Source organism: Melopsittacus undulatus, chromosome 6 (assembly GCF_012275295.1).
Source record: "Melopsittacus undulatus isolate bMelUnd1 chromosome 6, bMelUnd1.mat.Z, whole genome shotgun sequence".
NCBI lineage: Eukaryota > Metazoa > Chordata > Aves > Psittaciformes > Psittaculidae > Melopsittacus > Melopsittacus undulatus.
In genome coordinates this window covers 6,905,857-6,931,792 of record NC_047532.1, presented here as the reverse complement: position 1 = coordinate 6,931,792, position 25,936 = coordinate 6,905,857, and the positions used below count along the sequence as shown (strand labels likewise).

The following is a 25,936-nucleotide window of genomic DNA, read 5'->3' as shown; positions in this document are numbered from 1 at the left end:
AGCTGTGTTTACACCATCAGGGAAAGGATGTGCTTGGCCATGAGCCCTTCCAGAGCCGCCTGCTGCCTCTGGGTGCCAGCCAGCAGCACCTCAAGCCAAATGAGTTATCACCCACAGCACCACAGCTTTCCAAGCTGTGTCATGGATCTGGATGCCCAATTAGATTCCCATTAACGTAGTGTTTAGGTGCCCTTGGTTTATCAGTAAGCTGAGCCTGCTGCAATGAACCACCTTGGTTCTCTTGTCATGTCTGTGGGGAGGGCTGTGGCAGCAGGGACCCACAGAGGAGACCTTGGGTTCACATTTTTTTGCTGACTGGTTCTTTGCTGGAGGAATTTGCTCCTAGTTTTGATTTATAATGGCTTTATTGATATAGATTATTGTGTTAACGGGTGTCAAGGACACCTAGAGTTCTGGGTCACCTTCTTTTAGGGATGCTTAACTCCCAGAAAATTATGAACTAAAGTGGTTGCCAGCTACTGGGGCTGAGTGTCTTTCAGTCCTGTGGATGTCCGTGAAGTGACCATGAGAGCCAGCATGGGTGGGAGTGGAAAAAGTGCTTCTGTTCTGAGGTTGTGGATGGAGCCAGTCCTGCCCAGAGATTCCTCCTTGAGGTCAGAGCTGAATGTCCTTTTCTTCCTTTCTTGCACCAAGCCAAGCATGAGGCTTGAGGAGTTAAACACCGAGAATGTAGCCCGAACACTATGGGAGCCTCCTGACCAAACGAAATGGCAACACACCATTCATCCAGGGACCTGCTGCCTTACCTGCTTCAGCTGTCTGGGTTCAGAGGCAGTGTAGTCAGGGTTATTTTAGGTGCTGGAGGCTCCTCTCTTTGGTATATGCGAGGTTATGCCCTTGTGTGCCAAATCCTGTAGCATAACTCGATGACAGCTCCTTTGCTGGGATTGTGTATCACCCCAACCCAATTCCTTATAGGTAATGAAGATAGAAAGAGCAAAATTAGCCTCTATCATTCAGCAGGGGCTCGATTCTGCTGCCTCTGGAGTGCCTGTGATTTCCAGCAGGCAGGGCTAAGCTCCTGCCTCCCTCATTGCAGCAAATGATTTTGTTATCTCTGGCTGTGAGCAGGGGACTGCAACCCCAAGAGGGTGATAGTCCAAATACGTGTTGAATATTCCTCCCTTTACCCTCTTTAGGAAGGAGGTGCTGCACACAATTAAATTCATAATGCTGTGCCAGGCTGCATTAGTTACCATGCAACACGCTAACGAAATTGAGGATGAAGAACATATTTTGCCACGTCTGTAGTACTGCAGAATAGATTGAATAGATTTACATGTGAGGTGCATTTGTGAAAACACCGTGAAAAAGGGGGAGGGAGGGAAAGGGGAAATGTTTATTCGTTATCAGCTGATGAATAATTAATTTACAAACGTTGTCTTGTTAAGTATAAATTAAATCCTCATTTGACACACTTTATAATTTAGAAGTATAAGCCCAGCATGAATGAAAAGAACTCCCCACTGGCTGCTTTCATGTAAATCCCTAGGAGCCAGGGAGGGAGGTTTGCCTTTCAGAGTTAAAGCTGACAAGGGTTAGTGGAGAGGAAGGGAGCTGCTGTGGCAAAGCCAGCCTGTGGACCTGGGGCACTTCATCATTGCTTTTGGGTGCTCTTTGTGCAGGGATGGCTTAGTGGGGCAGGGAGGCAGTGGCTGTGGACACAACCCTCTTCCAAGGATTGCTTCCTCCCCACTCAGAGCTGCTGAACTGCAGCTCTTTAGGTAAGATCCCTGTGGATGTCCTGTTATCAGTGGGCAGCAAGGTGGTAGTTGCCTGTGAATGGCTGAGCTATCCCAGCAGCAGGAGCCAAGATCCCCAGGAGAGGAGCCAGGTCGCACTGAAGCTGTGCAGGGCTAAGCCACCTTTGTGGAGAGCATAATTTGAGGCATCTCCACATGGAAGTGAAGCTGCACCCCGAGCACTGGCAACTGTGCTTTGTTGGAAGGCACTAGTGTGGGAGTCGCAGCGGGAAGCCTTGGGTTACAGCCGTGGTGTCCTGCTGCAAGGCTTGGGTTAATATCTTCGTTTCTTCTTAATAGATGGGGAAACCGAGACCGGTAATAATTGTCTGGCTCTGAGGAATACTTAAGTCCTGATTATACTTAGCTTTGGCTGCTTTGGAATAAGTAGGAAGGAAATGAAAATGGCACACTTTTGAAAGTGCTTGAATATGTTTCTCTGGAGCACAAGATAAGCCTATAGGTAAAGGAAATTTGTTACCTTCCTCCCTCCCCTTCTTCCCTGATAATAGACTCCAGCAGTTGCACAGCACTTCTCAACTGAAAGGACTTCAAAATGCTTCACAAATCATCTGTCTAGGAGGCAATAGCCCAGATGCACCCACTTCTAGGCTGCACTGCAATGCCTGAAGCACACCACAAGTCTCTGCCAAGGACTGTGCGCTCTTCTTGGCCTGCCTGGTGTGCAGCAAGAGTTGGTCATCAGCATGAATCTAGTGAGGCTGCACAAGACATGTGCTCTTGTAATGAGCTAGGTCAGGGTTTGGTCCCTGATAAAGATGCGTATCGCACAAATGTAAAGTGTTGGGAAATGGGTATTGCTCACTAAGGGCACCAGTGCTTTTTCTGGCCATTAGTTTCCATGCCTAAGTGATGGCTCAGCACCACTGGAGCTGATGGTGCATTTATAATGTCTTCACACATACTCATTTGCTTGGATAGCGCTCCTGTCTCCCGATTCCTTGATGTTCAGGGATCATTCCTGTGTGCCCAAGTGCTAGGAGAGAGCCTGTCCCTCACGTAGCTGCTCGTGTTGGCATGACGGTGAGGTCAGGCACATGGTGAAGGGCAGTGCCTGTCCTGTAGCCATCGTTTGTCATTGCCTTCAGAAACAAAATAAATCAGGAGGCCGCTGAGGAATAGCACCAGTCATCTGTGACTTGTGGGACAAAGCATGAACCGCAACAGAAGGTCTAACGAGATAAATGAGTTGCTCTCATCCTGACTGTATCCCAGGAGCTTCCACAACTTTTGGGGTCTGCTCCCAAACTGGGAAAGGGCTCATTTATTCACCATGAATAATTCAACCGGCTCCTTTGATTATCTCACACCAATCCCCTACAGATATTTTCTGTGTGACATCCATGTTGGTATTTTATTTATAGGCTGTTTACTGTGCAGGAAACACGAGGAGTCTGTTATCAATGCAGATGAACAAAACACTGCGGTTCTGCCTTTAAGATTGGGAGCTAAATAAAATACAAAAATCTGGACAGCAGCATCCTGGGGAGAAAAGTGCTTTTCTTCAGAGGCATTTCTGGAGAGCAAAGCCCTAAAGTTGATGAACATCCTTGCTCGCAGCCCGGCACTAAACAGGGAATGTGGCTGTATTCGGTCAGGGTTCTTATGCTGCAGCATCAGTCCTGGCATGCAGGTGCTCCACACAGCTTGGGCAGCCTCTGGCCCTCCAGCAATAGGGGACAAATCAACATTCATAATGAAGGAAGCAGCTCTTGTAGTTCCTTCATGGATCTGATTTCCGGCCTTCTGCTGATGGGAATGGCTCAATCCCGCATTCATTTTGTGCCAGCCTTTGGAGAGAACTCCCATTTCTTCAGCAAAGCTGAATGCAGAGGGGTTGTTTTTTGCCCTGAACCCTTGCAGGCATGCTCACTGTCAGTGCTTCCCAAGGAGCTGACGTGCTCACCATGCCCAACTTGAGAACATTCTAACTTGTATTCCTCACCCTTATCCACAGGAAACCTTTTCTAATGCAAACTGTGACCACAGCAGCTATGCTTGGTCTCCCCTTCCAGAGGTGTGTGCCAGCAATTAGGTTTCTAGGTGTTAATGGTCCATGATGACAGTTTTCCAGTGACCAAGAGTCTCTCCTTTTACTGGACCAGGCTGCAGGGACATTCCCTGCCTGGGCAACTGAGGCAGTGAGCATCTCTCTCTTGGTTTGGTAGGAGCTTTGCCCTCTGGCAGGGCATTAAAAGAGGTTTTGCTGTGATGCACATGAATGGGTGGTGGGAATGCAACCTTGCCCCCACACACTGGTAGGGATGTGCCTGGGATCTGCAGGCTGAGGCTTGGAGCTGCAGTGTTCAGCTGCATCTTGTGGGGAAAAGCATGGAAGCAGCCATCTCCATTGCAAGCATGTTAGCTCATGGAGTTGCTCTGTGGTCCTCAATGGTCCCGCTCCTTCATACAGAGGCATGTGTGCATGGACAGGCAAGGAAGCATGTGTTTGATTCAGATACTGATCTATGCTCCAAACCTCATTAAACTGATTTTTCCAAGTCAAAGGGAAAGCACTGTTGTGTCAAATTTGAAAGATATAGGCTCTGAGCTGTACCAATAGTTTTCACTTGATGGGCTGAATTATTCTTAAGGCAGAGTTGATTTATTTGAATCGAAGGCTTTAGATCTCTCCACAGGAGAGGTCTGGATATTTCAGGTGTGTGAGAGCCAAGTCAAAGAGCTGGTCAGAAGCCAGGGTTTCTGGTCTAGGGTAAACAGCATTGTAGAGAAGGGAGCCTCACTGTTCCCTCCCTGTTGAGACAAACAGCCAAAATTCTTCCCCATTTCTGCAGGAAAACGGGTCTAGAGACAATCAAAATATTTATGTTTAGCATCATCAGATTGTTTTGATTTGCTTTTCATGCGGTGATAAATCCTATCCTATAAGTAAAGCATGAAAATGAGCATTTGAGAATAAAAGTCAAAATGAAGCGAATCAAAGAGATAAGGGTAAAGCAAAATGCTTTGTGAGCTTGTAGAAGAAGAAATGTGTCTGAATGAAATGATGAGCTTGAGGAAATTCATTTTAGGTTTGGAGAATTTTAATATATTTTCAACAAAACTTCCTTTTTTTCTTTCCAGTAGAAATCAGTTCTCTTTATTTCCTGCAACCAGCGTCTCCTGTAAAAGGCTGATGTGAAATCTGCTAGAAGTGTGCTGTGAAATCGAGACCATTTCTCAGAATTCAGTGGCACTGGGTAACCAGAGGCAATATGCTTCAAGGACCTCTTCATGCCTTGATGTTAAAGGCTGCATATTCAGGCTATTACATCCCATCTCCGTGCACAGGAAAGGTTTAATTGCCCATGATACAAATTGCAAGTGAGCAGCAGTAGAGCAGTGATACTGCAGCCGGAGCCTCCCCATGGACCAGAGCTGGTCAGGCTGAGGCAGCGCTTTTCCTCTCCTCCCTGCAACCCCTGCATCCCCCCTGTGCCTCCAGGCACTTCCTTTATGCCTCTACACCTTCAGCTTGGTGTCTGTTGTGCTGGTAGGAGGTACATGTTAGGCACAACAAGTGGGTAGGTAGGTAGATCTTCACATCATCTGCCTCACAGTGGTCGGCAGCAACCCATCCTTCCCTGCTGTGGGTTTGCTGATGCTGCAGCCGTTTCATAACAGTGCTGCTGAGACTGACCCCACCAATGCCCAATGCAACAGCTCCTCAAAGCCCCAAGGAAATCAGTGCATGGGGCACTGGGTCTGGTCAGGGCTTTGGGTTTGCTGCGTGCTGGTAGCATGGAGGTGATGGTAGCTGAGGATGTTGGTATATGACTTGCTTGTCCATCTCCATGTCCAGAAGGCTTTGCTGTGAGGATTCCCGTGGTTGTGCTGTGACCTGTAGTTAGCTGGAAGTGGCTCTAACCATCTGATGGGCTTTGCTCAACAAGAGAACTGCAGGCAGTGATAGTGGCTCACCCACAGGCAGATGCACATGGGATGTGTGAACCAAAACACTTGTGTGGGTGGGGAAACACCTTGTCTCCATGTGGTGGGGAACAGGGGAGGTCAGAGTGGGGACTTTGCAAATGCTCTAAGCCTTGTCTCTGATACTTCCCCCCAATCTGCTTCTGTTTCCCTCCAGCTTTGCCAGTGTACCTGTTACACCTCCCACACCAGACCTGTGCCCCTTGGTCTGCCATTCTCCACAGAAACCAAAGCCACCCTAGTAGTGTAGTGAGGACATGTGGGGTAGAGAAGTGGGAAAAGGCTGTGGGAGTTAGGTTGGTTATTCTTACAGCCACAAGGAGAGGTAGGAGGATTATGTTGAGGTGATAACTAGCTGATCTTCTCTTCATTTGCTCCTCGAAAAGCTGAAAGCAAAGAGAACTGTAATATTCAAGACAACTATTTCCTTTCATGATCTGGCACTGGTAGACTGACAGACCTGTCCAGAGCTTGCAGCCTTAGTTTGTCACATGAATCTGTGCCTTGTGAGAAGGCACAATGGGCCCTGGTTGTCCCTGCCACAGCAAAGAGCCACAGTGGTGACATGGCTTGGAGCAGTGTGCCAGAGGCATTTGCAGAGGCTTGGGGAGAAAGGGTCCCTGCAGAGAAGGCAGGGGATGGAAGCAGTGGTAATGGGATGCTGGGGACCCAGTCTGCACTACAAGGGAGGAGTAAGCCATTGTGTGAAGCCAAGCTGCTCATGACTGGATGTTAGCTCTGCATGCAGCTTCCTGCAAGCTGTTTAGACACTGCTCTTCTCCCACTGGAGCAGCAGGAGGGGAGGTGAAAATACCTCAGCATTGGTGCTATCACAGAAAGCCAAAGGCAGGTCCAAGTTCTGGGGTTTGGAGAGAAGCAGCAGAGAATGGGCTGTGCAGCTCACGGAAACTTTGGACTAAGCTCAAGAGCCAAAATTGGTTTCTTTCTATGTATGATTTTGGGTTATATAAGGTCTGCCAGTGCATTCCTTATGTCTTATGTCCTAACATGTCCTAAAGCCATCTATGAGACCTGGGGAAGGTGGGGCTGTTGAGTTTTAAAGGAGGCATCTGCAGTAGGCTGGGTCTCTACAAAACAGTTGGGAGCTGGAAACAAAGCCTGGGAATACCGGCCCCCAGTTTCTGAGGAGGTTCTTATTTTGCAGCCACCATGTGCTATGTAAAGCGGGTAGCACAGAGCAGCAGAGCTCTGCAGGTCCTGCTTGCCTGGTGGCTGGTGTCCTGGCTTCCAAATGACCATCACACTTGGGAGGTGTGGATGTATGCCTGGAAAGGAGAATCAGCTGGCCTGGTGTCCCTTCCGTAACTGCAGTCCAGCTTGCTTTGCCCTTCAAATACCCAGCAGGGGAGACAGAAAGAAATTGTTCTTTCTCTATAACCTGATTCATTCCTCCCAGCTGCTTTCCTCAGCCTGGTACTCCCTTGAAATCTCATTAGGGCTCAGCTGTGATTCCGTGGTGGCTTCAGAAGAACTGCGAAAGGAAAAACAAAATGAAGCAGGGAGAAGGAGCTAAATCAAGGAGCTGGCAGGGCAGGAAGGGAAAGCTGGCAAGCACAGCAAGGGGGCATGAGAGACAACATGAAGTAAGTTTCCTTGAAAGAGTCAGTGGAGCAGAGTACTCTGTCCTCATCTCCTCCTCATGGAGGAGGGTATGTATTTAGGAGAAGGGTGTAGTGATTTTCCTGCTCCTTAGACACTGTGGTTGGCCATGGGTTTAGGAGCTTGTTGGGACAGAGGGACACTGCCTGACATTGCTGGCCCACTTTTAACCCCTCTGATTCTGCATGCTGCTTTGCCATGCCATGAAATTCCTGCATGGGAAGAAAGCTTCTGGCTCTGATCCATACAGAAAGCATAGCTCCTATAGTTCCCTGTCTTGGCCACCCTTTCCTTCTTGTCTTGACCTCAAAACACAACTTCTATAGCAATTTCTCCACCACTAAGACTCAAGTGGAAGGTATTTTGTCTTTGTTGGCATCCATCTGAGATCACTAGACACCTCTTAGTCCACAGAGAGAGGCAGTCACTACCCTGAAGAGAAGATGTCCTTACTAGGCAAAGCAAAGTCCCATAGGAAGGTGGGATGGTGGTGGAAAATTATATGGGAACAAGCTGCCCATCCCAGACACCTCTTCCCTGGAATGTTTAGGACTGGACACTGGGATTCATGGGATCTCCTACCTTCCTCTGACTGGCAGAGGGGAGCTGCAGCAGTATTAGATTGTCCATGCCACTTCATTTTAATCATGGTGGGTGCCATGGGAATGGGAAATGCAATTAAAGACATTCCAGCTTCTCATCTGAATCTGGCCGAGCTGTCCTGGAGGAACAATCCTGGGGGTTAATGTGTGTGGTGAGAAGGTTTGTCTTTTTCTTTTTGTCCTGTCAAACACCCCATTAGCTCAAAGGACAAATTAACAAGAGCACCTGCCTGAAGTGCTATGTATTCACTTCTAGTTATGCTATGTGCTTCTGTTCTCACTTCATCTCTTCCCCTGCCTACTCCCTTCTTCTGGCACAAGGTTACTTCAAGCCCAACATCACAGGGAGCATTTAAGCATTTAGCAGTAAGGTTCGATGTGAAAACAAGACTTTAGACAAGGGTGGCTTTGCTCTGCAAGCAGCCCAGGCATTTTATAGAGATCATGGTAACTGGGCTGCATCCTTGTTTGCATCAGACTTTCCACACAGGGCATGTCTTGTCCTGAGAGTGGTGAACAACTAAGCTAAAAGGAGGCAGCTCCTTCCCTGTGGTGCTTTCTGTAATACTTCATTGAAGTGTTCAGTACCTTCCCTTTTAATTAATTCTGCCCCATCTGTACACATCCTGTACCTACACCTCTGCCTTCTCAGTAATAACCTTGTTGGGGACAGTGCAGACAGATTGTGCTTCTATAAACAAGAGCCTGGCTGATGCCATGTCTCCATTCAAGGTCTTTCCTTGATCCTTTGGGTAATGACTGTTAATCAGCTGCTGAAACACACACATCTAGGTCAGGTGCTCCTGGGGCTCACAGTAAGAGGCTGCATGTGCCAGGGCACCATAGCAATCAGCCTCTGCCTCAGGATGGGATCAGACATGAGCAGATGTGTGTGGGAATGGGCAGGGAGGGATTCCAGGAGCCAGCACTTGGATTTGAAAGCCTTGTCCAGCTCCTGTCTGCAGACCCCAAAGATGAGCAAGCCGTGACTGGAGACTTTGCAGCCGACAGAGAAGTATGTACAGTGAGTCCTGTTTGAAGGCTCCTGGCACAAGCACAGGACGTGGTGATGGGTTTTAACAGCGAGTTTGTATTGTAAAAAGAACATTGTTTCAGCTGAGATTCCCTGGGCAGAGGTGAAAAACACTGAGACAAGGACAGCACTGCCGATGTTGCTGCAGAAGTGAAACAGATGGGAAGTTCAGTGTGTCACCTTGAAAACACAGATCATCAGAGCTCTGCTCCTCTTGTCCTTGTGAGCTCCCCTCGCCACCCTGGCATCATGTCCAGAAAGCTGCCTGGGGTCTGATTTAGACAGAGGAGAGCCTTCAAAACACAATGAAACTTAGATCCTCATTCTTCTGCTCTTTGTGCTGGGGAGACAGCCCAGAGCAGGGACATGGATGCATCCATGAGCGAGGCGTCTCACTCATAGGAGAAACTTGATGCTGCCCAACTGGTCTCTGAAGTGGTCAGTGTCAGGCGATAGCATATGCTGTTAGTGCAGGTCCTCTCTGCTTGCTGCCTTTGTAGAATGCTTGCACATGTCATGCTAGAAGCACGTTCCTGCCCTCAAGCTGTAGGGACAAGAAGTGGAGTATCAGATTTGAAGAGTATTGTAAAACAAGGTTATTTTATTTAGTTCATTTATTTAGTCTGGAGAGTGTCTCCAGACTTTTTGCTGTTACTGAGTGTGTTCCCTGGCACATGGAGCTCCGGGGGTTTGCCAGGATGTTTGCATGCTGGGAGGGATGTGTAGGATGCCATGGAGAGGAAAATGCCCACCTGTGCAGGGATATAGAGTTGTTGCATGCATTTGTGTCTGAAGAGTGGATGTTTGGGCTGACCCTTGTATTGCAGAGGAGGGAGACTGGAGGAGAAGCTTCCTGGCTTGCCTTGGACTGCATGAGCCTCCTATCAGCCTTTGAAATACATACCGTTCCTGGGTCTCTTCCAGTAACTCCCAAGGTCTCACTGACCTGCAGCATCCCAAAGAGCTTGCCTGTAATATTTCCTTTGCTTAGCTGTGTGATTGACAGCATAGATCCATAAGATTCACATCAGCCCACACGGAACACTGGCCATGCTTCTGAGGAAAGCAACCTGCTTTACTGTACTGCAGTGAGGGATTTGCTTGGAAGTGCAGAGGAAAGGGACTATATGAATAAAACCAAAATTGGAACAATAAAAGCCAGAATGAGACTTGCTAGGACATAACCTCTCACTGGTATTTAGGATTTTTCCAAACTCTCTCCAATGGAGAAAAATAGAGGAACCTGTTTCCAGGTTCTGTCTTCCCTATTTGGAGGTTTTCTTGTTGCTGTTGAATACAAGTGAAGCTGTAAAAGAACACCTTTAAATCCTTAATTTTATCCTATTTTAGGAAAATATTTAAGACATCTCATGGCTTTGCTTCTCTCTTGGGCACTTGTCAGAAAGCTGAGCTCTTACAGAACACAGAGGAAGAAGATCAGATACAGAAAGAGAGGAGCCATGCGGTACCAATTCCTCTGTATCCCACTAAATGCATGCTTGAGAGGGGTCAGATAAACTGCACATGCATTGAGCCATTTGAAAAGGTTCTTGTGGTAGTGCACAGCTCCATTTTTTGGTGTACAAGGCAACGTGAAAATACAAACAGCTAATTTCAAGCTGTGTCATGCTAATGCTGTGAGTTTAAGCTGTTAGTCTGAAACTGGGTAGCCCTTACTCATCTGAACCCAGGGTAGAAATTAGTCTAGAGTTCCTGGGGCCAAATCCAACTGGAAATACTGGTTGATTCCCAGTATGCGTGCACATACACACAGAGGTGAGAGCAGAGGCAGAGGGAGGAGTGACCTGGGGCTAGGCTGGATGTTCTGGCTGTATTTGGATGTCAGGAATGGAATGAGTGCTCTAGGGCTGTGAAGGTTAGGGCAGAGTGGCTGAGGTGACCCACACTGGAGGGCTTAGGGCAGCACACTGAGAACACTGGCCAGCTCCAAACTCTCTCATGCTGGCGACAGGCTGATTTCTGAACCTGTTCATTTTCTTTTGGATGGAAAATTTGGGGGTTTTCTTTGAAATGACTTTTCACATGGAAATTGCATAGCTTTTTACTTAAACTATGGCTTTAAAAATGAAAGGGTTTGTGAGTGCAGTAAAATCTCTTTGTTGTTGCTTTATTTTTTTCTTCCAAGATGAAATATTCTTGTCAACTCCACATCCCTTTATTTCCCACAAATGCTCTTTTGCAGGACAGGTTTTTTCCATTAAGTGTTTTCAGATTTTGCCTTTTTTTTGGAATTGGGTTTCCACCAGCATCCACGCTGCCCACATGAGGAAAATGAGGACTGAGCAGTGATGTGTAGCAGTGCTGTGTGATGACAGTAACCAAGGGGACCAGCGGGGACATGCTGAAGGGCTGAGCTGGGCACGAACCCGCACAGCTAGCACCAGAACTGGATGAACTCACATAGAATCATAGAATGGTTAGGGTTAGAAAGGACCTTAACATCATGATAGTATTTAGGATAGGTAGTGATTGCCTTATGGGTAGTTTGATTCATTATTCTGTGAGTGAAACTTGATGTAAAACTGCATGCATGCCAACATGTGTGTGCTACCCCACGTGTGATCCAAATGGCGTGACCTAACCGAAGAGTGATTCCTCTTATTTCGTTAGCTCCTTCTGGTTGAAAACACTAAAAAAGCCCGTGCTTTGACAGAGAAGTTAACAACCTCCATGTGCTGCGCAGCAGATGGTACAGTAGTGTTGGAGGCGTATTTTACAATAACCTTTTTCTACACGGGGAAATTGAGGTATTGAGAAGTCTCTTTCTAATGCTTGAGAATGAATCAGGGGCAGACAGAAACTACAGGGGTGCAGGAAGCAAGTTTTAGGGGCTGAGTTCATCCTGCCAAATTTCAGCTATTCAGCTTGATCAGCCTGGACTCTTGTGAGGTCAGTAAGAGTGGGAGGCACTTCCAGAAGACAACTTGGACTGCATCGTATTGGGATCTCCCTCCAGAAGGATGACCACAGGGAACCCATGGTCAAACACCTCCTGTTTTATTCAGATATCAACAGCTAAGTGGGATCTGATTAATACTCAGAGAAAGGTCTCAGCACTTTCCTCCCTCTGCAGAGCCACAGTGGTGCAAGGCTCCCCAGCACCAATGCAAACCTCACCTGGTGGGAGCAGTACTAAAGTCTTCAGGAACTGGTTTAAACCCAGCCAGCAACCAAGCACCACACACAGAGAGGGATGGGGGAGAGAATTGGAAGGGTAAAAGTGCTCCCAAAGGCTGGAGCATTCTTATATAAATCTTGCCTCAGATAATTCTGAATGAAAATACATTTGTAAATGCCAACATTTCCCAATGGGTTCCTCACATACAGGCAAGGGAGCCAGCTCAGCTACTAAGTTCTTCCTCATGAATAGCTGTGCTAATAATAGCCTCTGAAATTAGATCAAACACCAGGACAGTGACAATAACAGCTCAGGTTTTTCAGAAGAGCTGAATGACTTGTGCACTACACCTTTGCAAAGGCTGGCTATGAATGGCACAAGAGGAGCTCTTTAATGCTCATCCCTTCTGAAAATCTCTGCTTGACAACAAACACTAAGCCCCTGGGATAGCTGACCCTCCGCTCTCCCAGAACATTAGCACTGGTTATCCCAGTGCTGAACGCTGAACTTCCCAGCAGGACATCTAACCTGAGCAGCCACCCCAGAAGCAAGAGCTCACAAATGACTCCAGTCAGGAGTTGGAAATAGATAATGGCATCTAACATGGATGTATAATTGCGGTTTTGGTTGCTTTCTTCTATACCAGAGATACTGCTTTGGAGAAGTGATGTAAGCTCATACTGGCTCAAACAGTATTTTAGCTCCAACAGCTGGAAGCTGGCAGAATAAAGTCAGCCCCCCCCCATATATGTAATTTTCTTGGGCTGCCATTACCTGATCTTGTCCCTGCTGTGCCAATGCTTATTTGCCCATCTGTGGGCTCTATTTCAGTGTTTCACAGCCCCATCCATGCCTTCATCACCACATACCCTGCACCTAGTGTGATCCAGAGCACTCAGATGCTGGAATGGGCTCTTCCCACCTCCTGCCCTAGGGCAATGGCTATGCTTGTGTGCTTGGCTTTGGGGGCAGCTGCTATCCTTGCTCAGTCTCCTCATGTCTGTTTTGAATGAACTGCAGGGGCAATGCCGTCACTTTGAACATGCTGCATCTGTCCCCATTAGAGGTATGTGAGGACCTCATCCCTGTCACCTTTGCTCATCCCTGCATCTAACCAGGGTGAAGGATCAGCCCAGAGAGAGATGCGGGCGCCTGATGGCAAATGTTCTTTTCTTGTGATCTCATTCCTATGCAAGGGACGTTTTTGGTACCAATCACTCATCGCCGGTTGGCTGACAATGGAGCGAGGGGGAGGAAAGTGAAGTGGGGAGTCGTGCGCTGCCCTGCTCTGCCTGCCCCAGCAGGACAAGCTGTCCAAGGGAGCGCGCTAAGAGCACAGCATCTATTTTAGCAGCATGGTTTGAAGAGTCGGCTCTGAACCAGCAGCAAGGGCAGCGGAGGGAGGGTGTGCTGCAGGCATAAAAATTCCACTGAGATAAATCAATAGAGGGAGGAGGAGAATGAGAGGGAGAGATGGCAAAGTCAGACATTGTTCATCTCTGTCCACAGGAGAGAGGGAGATAACGCCTCTGTGGTCATGAGGGTTTACCGGGAGTGAAAGGGAGCAAAGCCCAGGTTGGAGAGGAGCTGTCAGGAGCAGGTGACAGTGTTTATGATGGGCTGGTGGTAGAGGACTTGGGGGTCTGGTTCAGCCAAGCACTGAGTGCCACACAGGCCCCTGCATGGCACTAATTAGCACCTTCTCAGGCAGGTTGAGAAAGAGGGTAAGGAGCAGATTGGCTTGCAGCAGCAAGCAGCAGAACAGTGGGTTAAGGAAGTGGACTGCTGCCAGCCCAATCCGGGCAGGAGCTGCCTCCCAGACATGCTAGTTAGGGGTGAGCTTGGACACCCTCTCCCACTAAAACCAAAGGTCCTCCTTTTGTGGAAACCCTGTGTTCTGTCTGCAAAAGAACACGGTGCAACCTTGTTCAAGCTTTTGAACCAGTTGCACCCTGAGCTGGGTCCACAGCAGCCCCTGCCCCAGCTTCCTTTTCTAATCTTCAGCAAGGGGTATCTGCCCAGGAGCCCATAGTGCCCCGGTTTTCTGTATAAACTATTTACAGTCTAAGTCTTGCAGTAAGGGATGGATTCTCATTAGGTTTGTGCACAACACTGCTATTGCTATATGTACAAATTAGGTGTGTGGAGCACTCCTGGGCTGTATCCTAATGACTAACAGAAAGAGCTGTTTGCTTGCCTTCTCTGGTAAGCTGGTGAGCAGCTTTCCTTGCCTGTGTTTGAAAGTTGTAGCTGAACTTAGGGTTGGATTCAGCCAACATCTACATTGTCCCTTCATGACTGTGCTTAAAAGGAGTGTTTGGCTTGACTTGTCCACCAAGAGGAAGCCCAGGCTCTTGTTTGTATGGTCTTGGCTTTCCAGGCATGGGTCAGGCAAAACGTGCTATGGCTCAGCACACCAGTTAACATGCAGTCTTTAGCTCTTCCCAAGTGTGTCATGATCCTGACCTAAAGATGAGCCTGGAAATGTGGCAGTGGTCACTAACACCTTCTCTTAGGCTTAAAAAGCAGATGTTCTGACTGTAACTCCAGAATGGTGCCTACAGAGCAGGGAAACGGGCAATGCTTTGCTTGAATCCCTCTCATAAGGACACATTCTTCCTTCTCATTCACAGGAATACACCATTGACATCTTCTTTGCTCAGACATGGTATGACCGGCGTCTTCGTTTCAACAGCACCCTGAAGGCCCTCACGCTCAACACCAACATGGTGAGCCGCATCTGGATCCCAGACACCTTTTTTAGGAACTCCAAGCGGGCTGATTCCCACTGGATAACCACTCCTAATCAGCTCCTTCGCATCTGGAATGATGGAAAAGTGCTCTACACGCTCAGGTACATGCAGCAGATGCTGTAGCTGGCTGCTGAGGTGAGGGAACAAGGAGCTTGTCAAAGCAGAGCAGGTTTCCAGGTGGCCTGGGACACAGTAGTGGGGATGTCTCATGGTGCTGATGGGAGTAGACATGCAGTACTGGTTGCAGAATGGGCTTCCTCTTCTCAGGATGAAGGCTTCCAAAAAACCAAACTGTTTTTCCATATAATGCCTAAAAAAGAGTTAAAGCTACAGATGGTTTCCTAAACTAAAGTCTTTTAAAGGTTAAGGTTGGACAGTCCATCTATTTCCTTCTGATAATAAACATTTAGCTTTTGTTCCCAGATTCTCACTCCCATAAATGAATCTCAAAAACTTACCAAATAAAAAAGGCTTTTTGAATGTGAAAATTAGATGTTTTTTCTCACTTTAGAAATACCCAAACATATGTTTTGTTTTTGTGCTGTGCTGAAATGTTCCTGCAAACAGACTGATCTTCAACAAATTAGTGTTTCTCTCTCGAGGAAGCGAGAATCCCTCTGTCACATTGTGGTGTTAGAATCAAACCACCTTCAACACAAAATCTCAGCCTCCTTCTCTCTTGCTTCCTCTCAGGCTGACGATCGAGGCTGAATGTCTGCTCCAGCTGCAGAATTTCCCAATGGACACTCACTCCTGCCCTTTGGTTTTTTCCAGTTGTGAGTATACATGTATTGTTTAAACAGCTTTAGAAGGCAAGCAGTAAGACCTCACTAGTGTAAAACTCTTTTGGGAAGACCATCCTCCCTTTTCGACTTAATCTTTATGACTCTATTCCTGGACCATTACCCACCATGCCCTGAAGCCTCCTCCCACTCCTGGGTTAGCAGAGCCTGTCTTCAGGGATATATTCACAGCACCTCTGAGTTTCCCTTAATTTAGGTGGGAAGTTAAGAGTGATTATTCCACTGATCTTCTGGTCACTCTACACAAAGGGCACCCATCCTGCCTTGCATCTTCTCCCTTTCTTCCACCCTCCAAGGCAACAACTTGGTTTTCCAGACTTCAGCTGAGAGCCTCAGACCTCCCCTCCTAGTCCCCATTTGTCTATTCACATTAGCAGAAAGGGTTGTTGATGTTGGCACATCCCCACTGATAATTTTGCAAGGAGCCTTTCTGCACCAAGACTTTCCTGTCCTTACTCGTTGCTTGGAAAACTGGTTTAGTCATCTTAGCTCGGATTCTCCTCTCCCGCTTCCCCTGCCACTGAAGAGATGCAGCTCACATGGCTCTGAAGTGCCTCAGAGAGAGGCAGCGTGCTGAGGAGATATCATCCCCTCATCTCCCACCATCCCTCGTTCTTTGCTAATTAACAGTATATGCCCCACATGCTTGATAATTAGAAACACACTTGTATTTGGCTGCCAAACTCTCGCTCCTTCCCTGCTCTGAGGAACTCTTTCGTAGGTGTCAAGGTCCCTGCTTCACAGTAGGTTTGTTTCTTTGCCAAGAAAACCAGAGCCAGGAGAAACCATGAAGCAGCCTGCAGGAGCCAGGTCCCCTTCTCCATGGAGAATGCATCCTTCCCTTTCCATACATAGATCAATTTGTAGGGTGAGAGATACAGAGATAGAGCAGCCACAGCTGTGCTACCTCCCTTGTTGGCAGCTTTGTATTCCTGGTGTATTCATGCTTGAGAAAGGAAGGGAGTCATGAGGAGCAGTGAAAGTCCAATGACCACCAGGAATACCTGCCTCAGTAAGCTGGAGGAACATGATGAAGTCTTTCACTGATGTCCTCCCACTTTTCCCAGACGGATACCCACGTGAGGAGATTGTCTATCGCTGGAGGCGCTACTCCATTGAGGTCTCTGACCAGCGCACTTGGAGGCTGTACCAGTTTGACTTCACTGGCCTGAGGAACACCTCAGAAGTTCTCAGGACTGGGGCAGGTGAGGCAAAGGGAGCCAGCCCACAGAAATACCTCATGGGAGGGAAAAGAGTCATCAAACAGCTCCACAGTGGTGGGGAAGAAAGGTCACAGTGACCCAGAGAAATGTAAGGATGAAGGGATGGACCTTTGCTCGAGGGAGCAGAAGTGCTGGAGGTGAAGGGTGAGGGGAAGATGAAGCAGGGGTAGGACAAAACTACTGACATCTGTGAACTGTGACAATGCTGATGTGAATGAAGCTGTCCCTAACTGAAGGGTCAGGAGGGAGAGGAGGCAGAGCTCTCTTGCTGCAGTATGTGTATACTGTATGATCCCTGGGTGATGCTTATGATCAGAACAAGGGTGGAGAAATCAGAACTTTCCCCCTGTAAAACTGTGTGGGGTGAAGAACACCCGAGTTATGCTTGAAGAGACAGGAAACAGGCTGCATGTGTGAAGAAACCAGGGAACGAACGCCTTCTGGCTCCACCTTCTCATAATAGCTCACATCCCCATTCCTTTCCACAGACAACAGAGGAAAGCCTCTTTGGATTCCTGCAGATAGGGTCAGCTCATGTGTTTCAAGCCCTCTGAAGCAGCAAGTTGAGGTAGTGCTGCAGAAAGTTGCTATTGCCAGCACCAGAAGACAGACTGTAACCAGGGTAGAAAAGGCAGCACAAACCAGGACAAGAAGTGGTGCAGTCAAAGTATCTTGAATGCACCAGTGTCTGTCTGATGTTTGTAGTTCTCTTTTCCAGTAATTGCTTGCAAGCTCCATCTTAACCCTGCAGTGTCAGGTGGCTTTTTTCCAGTACTCAGTAGGAGCCTCTGAAAGAGAGGGAGAACCTCAGCTGTAAGTTGCCAAATGAGCAATTAGGATGTACGGCACCACATGCCTTTTCCAGAGACAGAACTAGAGTCTCAATGGAAGTGATTGAAGGACACCTCCTTTGTCACAGCTCAGGTAGATAGTTAGCGAGCCAGGCCGTGTAGCCTGTTACAGCTAAATAGCTTCTATAGAAAAGAAACCTTCACAGCAATCAGCTGGAGATGAATACTCGCTGTAGTTTCTTCCCTGAAACTTGTCCAGTCTGTTTTTCCAGTGTCCTTGGACACACAGCCAGGACTGTACAACCTGGTGGCCACATAGCCAGGCAGCCAGTTGGGCAACCACAAAATCAGCTCTTCCATTAGTCACAAAGACATTAAGTCAGACAGCTACACAGCCAGCCAGGTGGCCACAGGGTCTATTAACCATAAAACCAGCCAGCCACAGTGCTGGAGAGACACTAAACCTACTGAGCCAGCCACACAGCTGCCCATGGAGCTTACAACCTGGGCAGTCACAAAGCCAGCTGGCCAGACAGTTAAAACTACAAGAAAACCTATCCAAAACACTCCAAATTCTGAAACTTTGCTGATGTTTGTGTTTTGGGAAGGCACATTGTGATTCCAATGTCTCTGTTACTTTTTCCTAGGGGAGTATATGGTGATGACAGTTTCTTTTGACCTAAGTAGACGTATGGGTTACTTTGCCATTCAGACCTACATTCCCTGTATCCTGACTGTTGTTCTTTCCTGGGTTTCCTTCTGGATCAAGAGAGACTCTACGCCAGCTAGGACATCTCTGGGTAAGAGACAGGTTGTTGCACGTCTGATGCTTGTTGAACTCTGCAAGGCTTGCAGACAGTGTTTGAATCAAAAACTCCTTAAGCACTTTGCCATTTTCTGGAGGATAGTCCATTCTTTGTGTGTGTAACACTGTCCTCAGGCTCAACCAAATCTCCAGCTGTGCTAGCCTGGGCTACTGGATTATAGCACAGCACTCTCGTATCTCAACCTGAGACCTGAACACAGCCTTTTCCAAGTTGACATTGTGGTATTCTCATGTACCAAAAAGGAGAGGGAAGGGGTGAGCTGTGGCATTGCGATGCTGGCCAAAGGGCTCCTGCCACATGCGTGCCTTCTGCATTTCCTCAACCCTTTTCAAGGGGTCAGTGTAGGACCAGAGGCATGAAGGTTGTAGGGTAATGAACAGAGTTGCTCAGCTGTACCCACTGAGTCCCAGGCTGTGGCAGCCCTGTAGGTACAGCCTTTCTGTGTCAGTCACACCACAGTGGGAGTCCAGGATGTGGCAACAGCTCTGCCTGTTGTTTAGATTTTCTCAGCAACCTGCAGTGGCTCTTTGAGGCAGGAAAATGCTTATGTTGATTGAATCCTGCTCTGATAGGCACTAGAGAGGTCTTTAGGAATATTAAATGCACTTCTGCTGTCAAGCTCTGCTTCCCAATGCTATCCTTCCCATCAGCCCCGCAGCAATCCCAGCCCTGCCTGCAAGCCTCTGAGGGGAGGGAGGGAAGAGGAGAGGGGCCTTCAGCATCAGGCAGGGCTATTCAGAATCCATTCATTCTGACCATCTCTCCCCGCCTCCCTATCAAAATCAATTTCTTTGGTGGCCATGGACAGAACAGGAAGAAGAATGGAGTGTCATTTCCAATGGAGGTAAGGGAACGCTATAGTCTGTGGCTGGGAAAGGAATGAACAGCAAGAGGTAAAATGTTCTGTGCAGCTGACACCACTATAGTGGCTGAGTCAGAAAACAAAGGCAAGTTTTCCCGGGAGGGCCATCTCTATGAGAAGGGACCTCAACACATCAAGAGCAATGTATTCTCTACAGAGTCCCTGCTATCCTTAATACAAATGATCCCCAGTACATCTCAAACCCGCCAGTCTATATTAAGGAGACATAAACTGGACCAGTTCCATTGGCATTTCAAATATATGGGAAGTCACATCACATCTGCTAATGCTAATACAGAAGGAAAATATGTAAATCTCTTTCTATGCTGCCACCCTGAGCCATTGGGCTGACCCAGGAAAGGGTGGGAGGTTGATTTAGATGAATGCTAGAGAAGGAGGAACAGGTGGAGTTGCTGGTTCTTCTCCACATCCTAAAAACCGGTGGATGATGGATCATGGTACCAGCACTGGATAGTTTGTTCTGTGAGCTTTACTGCTGCTGCAAAAACAATTCCAAGCCTCATTCTAGTCGAAAGAGATTACTTATCATCTCCTCCTCACTTGTCCTCTACATTGAGAAATTAATAGATTGTGAAGAGCTGTCTCTGAAGAATAGTGACTAGTAGGTTGAAAGCTTATGGGTAGGAATTAGAGACCAAGGTGAGAAAGGGATCCTTGTGACTGGTGCTTACTACATTACCCTTCCATTATCAAAGCTTCTTTTCCTGTGTACAGCCTCAAGCAGAATCTGAATTCCCCGTTCCTTTACCAGTCTACATTGGTGGCCTGTGTAACACTTGGATTTTGAACAGCTCTTCTTCCACAGAGCATTGTTAGAGGGAGCCTCAAGACCAGAGTCTTGCTGAGCAGAGAAAAAACGGGACCAAACAACCAGGGGAGTTTATCTCACACAGAAGAGTGTAAATGGGGATGTTTGGGGGGGTTGGATGCATGTAGAAGACAGAAGTGTTCTTCTTTATTACTAATACCATCTCTTTTCTCTCTTAGGTATCACAACTGTGTTGACAATGACCACCCTGAGTACCATCTCCCGCAAGCACCTTCCCCGTGTTTCGTATATCACAGCCATGGACCTCTTTGTCTCTGTGTGCTTCATCTTCGTCTTTGCAGCTCTCATGGAGTATGCTACACTCAACTACCTGGTGGGAAACAAGAAACCAGTTGAGCACAACAACAGGAAAGCCAGGCTGGTAGGTCAAAGGGGCCAGCAGAGGTGGGTGCTGTTACAACCGCAAGCTATTTAGAAATATCCCTCCTAGCCTGCATGGGAATTGCCGATCTGGTTTAGTGCCTGACCCACACTGTTCATAAGGTCCTTGGACCACTCTGTGTGCTAGGTCTGAGCACCTCAAAGGTGAGACACAACTGGAAAAAGCAGCTGATGCTCCCTTAGACAAGAAGGTCCCTGTCAGAGCCAGGCACCTCTTCAAAATTGCTGTAGAGCTTATCAGTATAGTTTATGATAACTCGCATGACCAAATGTAAATGTCCACTTTAAGACAGGGTGATCCACGTTCTTCTTTTTATGCTGGTACACAGAGATGCAGAAACACGCTTTCTTTTATGGTCTGTACCTTGGAAGACCTCCTGAGTATGGGAATAGTGAACACTGTGTTCATCATCCTCTTGAGATATGCCCAAGCTCATGACAGGACTTCTGACACATCAGCTGAAACAGGCCTCTGAATTGAGACAGAACTGAAAACAAAGAGCCTCATTTCCCAGCATGGGTGGAGAGTAATCTTCTCTGAGGCGGATTATACACCTCTTCTCCTGGGCCAAGAGGTTATGAGTACATACAGCCTTTCCCAAGAACTTACAGCAACCAGAAGGCACATCTGGACTGTGTGCTGTGTCCTCAGAGATAGCTGAGCTCAGGGGAATGAGGGAAGAGGTTAGCACAGCTGAAATCAAAGAGGTCCTGTTTCTGCACTGACTATTAGTAGCAGAGATGGGGAATGAGAGCAATTAGATCTTTGCTGACTAAGGCTATGTCCTAGGGTGCCAGGGAGGAAAATCACAGTCATGCAGGTAGCTGCTAGTCTCCATGGTAGACCAAGGTAGTGATTTACAAGCAGGTGCATTGAACAGCACCTGTGCTATGAACTGACCTATTGCAAAGTGGAGGGCTTTGGATGTCTAGAACAGGTTTTCTTGCTTTTCCTTCCCTTTATTTAACCCACTCCCCCCCCCCCCCCCCCATTGCAGCCACCTACCTGTGCACAGGTGATGCCATCCTTCACCACCATCAACATCAACAACATCATGCACTGGCCCGCAGAGATCGAAGATGATGAGGATGAAGACCCTGGTTCCCCATGCTTGGAGGGAAAGGAATGTGAGAGGTTCTTCTGCTGCATTGAGGACTGTCAGACAGGAATGTGGCGGGAGGGGAGGGTTCGTATTCACATCTCCCGCCTGGACTCCTACTCTCGTGTATTTTTCCCCACCGCCTTCCTGCTCTTCAACATTGTCTACTGGATTGCCTATCTCTATCTCTAGCTGTTCTTTGTTGTCAGCTGGAATGGACTGGAGACCAGCAAGATGGGCTTCTCAAGGAGCATAGAGAACATCTCTTCCATTGTAGTTGATTGTCAGTCTGAACAATCCAACCTGGTGATTCCCTCTTCCTGCTCTCATCTCTTCTGAGAAGAACAGACAGCGTTTTTTTAGCCTTCTAACATATGTTTTTAGAGAATCTACCCTTCCCCAAGAACCCTTTCTCCAGCACCACCAGCATTTTACTCCTTGTAAAATTGCCCAAAAACATCCTGTTCCCATGTCAAAAATTAGGGATTTTGTCAAAAGCAAAAACCTTAATTTGTTTAATTTTCCCATCCAACCCATGGGAAGTGATGGCAAATGGAGTTTTCTGTATAGTTATTAAGACTGCAATGGAAATAAAGTAGATCTCACAGCTTCTGCACCACTTCCTCCAGAACAGACTTTGTGAAGTACTAGAGGCTTGGGAAGGTCAGAAGAAAAGAAGTGTCTAAGAAGGCAGCAGTACAGCTTTTCCACAGTGGCTGAGCTTGGCGAAAATGTTTTGAACCTTCCCAGGAAGCTGACAGTAACACTTCCATGGATGGAGTGGCTGCAAGCCTCCCCGTAGAATATCGCATTCCTTATGGATCACTCCACTTGTTGTACCAAGTGGCACCCAAGGCATCCACCCACTGAGGCACTGCTGATTCTCATCAGATGGTGGTAAAAAGCGCTTCACAAGTTTGAAGGGCCCATCTGCCTTACTGGAGCAGACTCTTCAGGGCACATGGTGACATTCTGCTTTGTGAACAGGACTCTGAGCACGCTATGCAGCTTACCTTGGGCATAGCCAAAAGGGGGAGAATGTCTTTATGCTAAAAAGACCAGAACTAGTCTTGTGAGCCTGTTGTGACATAGCTTTCTCTGGGCTGTTTCATGTGAACTAGGGCCTTATTGCACCATGCATCATAGAAGGGCAGTGCTCTCCTTCACAACAACACTGGTTGAAACCATCAGATCCCTGCTTGGTAGTAGCTGCTAACCTGAGCAACGGGTAACAGAAAAGAGAATCTGATCTGCTACTGATGCTGCACCTACCAGAGGTGGGGAGAGAGCATTCCTGCAGCTCCAATGTGTTTCCTTATGTCTGTTTTGGTTTTCCATAATTACATAAAAAACCAGACCACTAAACTGTATGGCTCTTCCCAGCTGCATCAATACTTAGCCATTCTCTTTCTAACATCAGGAATTGGAGCAAGTCACCCTTTCAGGAAGGTCATAGTGAGATGGTTCCTTATGGTCCATCATAAAGGGATAGAGGAATGCATAACACCATCTCAACTGGGAAGAAACTGTAAAATGTAAAAGAGGAAACTCAGGCCCAAGGTCCATAATATGTAAATTGGTTCCCCCCCCTCTTCATTTATACCAACTGCTGATGTGGGCCACAGCATGACCGAGAAGCAATGAGCCATTAATAGTTAATGTGTCAATTGCAAACAAAACACTCTTTTTAAAACCAGCAAGTTTTAGAAATGACTAGCACTTCAAAGGCTTGTCGCAAGAAGAAAGCCTGCATGGCTGCAGAGACAAAGTTAGGAACGACTGGCTCACTGGACAGCTAACAGAGGCAGCAGGTTTTACATGTTCTTTGGGAGCATTTTGACACTGTTAAATGTGAGCTGGATAATGAAGTGTCATGTTTAATTCATTCATAAATACAGCCTTACCTTAGTTCCAGAGGAACAGGTAGAGCACCTAATTAAGTATACAGTAGTACAGCACTCTGCTAAGTATAACCTAATGGGGTCAGACCAGCATAGCTCTGGAAGGTGAAACTGTGCCTGTCTAACCTGTTACAGTTCTTCTTTAAAATACCAAGTAAGAGACAAAGGTTATCCAGAAGCATAATTTACTTAGCTGCTCCGACAGCTTTTGAAAGGATGGGAAGGAATTATGGCGGGTGGTTCTAACTAAGGAAATTGATTTAGCAAAAGAATTATTAAGGAGGTTCTAATTAGAGGAAATTAACTGAGGAGAGGGGGAAAAAGAATTGTTAAGGCGGCTCTAATTAGAGGAAATTAATGTTTTAGAGAGAAAGACACAGAGGGAGAAGTCTAAGAAAAGAATCAAAACAACTTCCAGACAAGCAGAGCTGCCGGGTGACAGCGCCGACTCCCAGCCAAGCGGGTTGATGTTCTGCTCCTGATAGCAAAGCTCTATTAGATGTAGCAACAGAAAAGCCTCCTATGACTCAACCACACACCAACAGGGAGCTGGCTTAAACAGGGTCCTGTGATCTCTGCGGGGAGCTGAAAGGAAAGAGCATCCTAGATTAAAACTGGCTCATGTGACAGATGCTGAATGAAGCGGGTCTCCACATGTCAGAAGGCAGCTGGTAGCATGTGTGTGGGACAGGGCACCCTGGTGGCAAACAGGGCCTGTGCCAAATACGCTCATTAACAGAATGGTGGCCTAAAAGGTGTGCAGGCAATGCAGGCTGCAGGGAGCACAGGCAGCAAAATGTGGAAGGGGAGCACCTGAGAAAGGGATGAAGGAAGGGAAAATGTAACATCCGTGTGCAAAGGAGTCCAAACATCTGCAATTCACTGTAGCTCTGAGGCACTTGAGAGCCTTGAAGGATACAGATGACCATCATGGGGGCCAGAGGACAGACTTCAGCAGCTTGTTGAAGTCAGGCCTTTTACAGAATCAGCCAGGAGAGAAGCAGGTTGTACAAGAGCCCTAAGAGGATGATACGGACTTGGGCAAAGTAAACTTGAAAAATCATGAGATTTCACCAAAAACAAGATACAGCCAACACACACCCAGGTAATTTAACCAATGATGGAGGATTTGACAGAGGAAAATAGTGTAGTGTGGGTGGGAGTACAAGGAAGCTGATTACTAAGGCTGGGGAAGGAGGAGGGAGGGGGCTTTTTGGCTTAGGGAAATCTGTGCCCATCATAAATAGCTCAATAAATAAAGGCATGCACAAATCAATCATGGTTTTAAGTTTCTACAGTATCCCCCCCCCAAAAAAAAGTTAAGAAAAGACGGAAAGAACAATCCACCATTTTTTTGGAATTACTTTGCAAAGTCCAGGCTCCTCAAAAGAAGGAATCGAGGGTACAGAGACATCCAGTAGCTGTGTGTGGCCCTGCTCAGCGGGGCAGGGGGAGCTGAGCTCACTGGTCCCCTCTTAGACCAGCATAGGCCACTTGGCTTTCCCAACATGTTGCCTTTTCTGCCATCACACTGGAGTGGGTTGTGACCTGTTTCAGACATGACAAGTTTCCTTGCTGGTGGCCAGAGAGTGCTTGATGCTGGCTATCACAGCTGATCCTGTAGCAGAAGAACACACATCCCAAGTAAGTTAGTGAACTTTGCTGTGGGGTCAGTTCCACTTCTTGCTGGACAATCGTCTCTACAGCTTCCAGGATGAAGTGGATAATGAACTCATGTGCCACATCTACCATTAGGCTCTGCTATGGACACCCCCTTGGACATACACAGTTTCAAATGCCTTGGAAACTTCATGCAAGAGTATTTTTTTTCCCTTCAGATTGGAAAAAACTCTTTCCAGCTTTCTAGTATGAAACCTGTTGGATAAGCTGATTGTCTTCTGTCTTTCCAAGGCAGAGTGTCAGTCAATGAAGAGGTGTGAACTAGAATCTCAACTGCAGAAGAATTAGTTGTCCTGGTTTCAAGAAATACAAATCTGAACTACAGTGGAAAAAGAATCCCATTTCCAAAGGGAAGAAACACTCCCTACCATGGTGGAGACAAACACACCCGAAGATCCAGAGGTACCACGTGAAGGATCATCACTTGTGGCAGAAAACTCTGCAGAGCCTGGACTGGTTAATCTAGCTTTTAAGGAGACTGAAGAAGACCTTCCTCAGAGAGGATGGATCTGGACAGGCTGGATCTATAGGGAAGGCCAATTGTATGAGATTCAACAAGGCTGGGTCCTGCTCCTGTATCACAACAACCCCATGCAAGGCTACAGGCTTGGGGCAGTGTGTCTGGAAAGGTGCTCAGTGGAAAAGGACCTGGGGGTG

At 47.3% G+C, this 25,936-nt stretch overlaps 1 protein-coding gene across 1 annotated transcript in view; it reads left to right on the top strand.

The window, feature by feature from the left end:
- LOC101869449 (gamma-aminobutyric acid type A receptor subunit epsilon) overlaps positions 1 to 24,875 on the top strand; it is a 34,760-nt gene extending 9,885 nt beyond the window's left edge. The window contains exons 4-9 of the mRNA XM_005151207.4: positions 14,742 to 14,962; positions 15,555 to 15,637; positions 16,732 to 16,869; positions 18,326 to 18,478; positions 20,376 to 20,578; positions 21,597 to 24,875. Of these exons, the coding sequence (XP_005151264.1) occupies positions 14,742 to 14,962; positions 15,555 to 15,637; positions 16,732 to 16,869; positions 18,326 to 18,478; positions 20,376 to 20,578; positions 21,597 to 21,890 (1,092 nt within the window). The 3' untranslated portion in view covers positions 21,891 to 24,875. The remainder of the gene's footprint in view (positions 1 to 14,741; positions 14,963 to 15,554; positions 15,638 to 16,731; positions 16,870 to 18,325; positions 18,479 to 20,375; positions 20,579 to 21,596) is intronic.
- Positions 24,876 to 25,936: the final 1,061 nt, after the last annotated feature.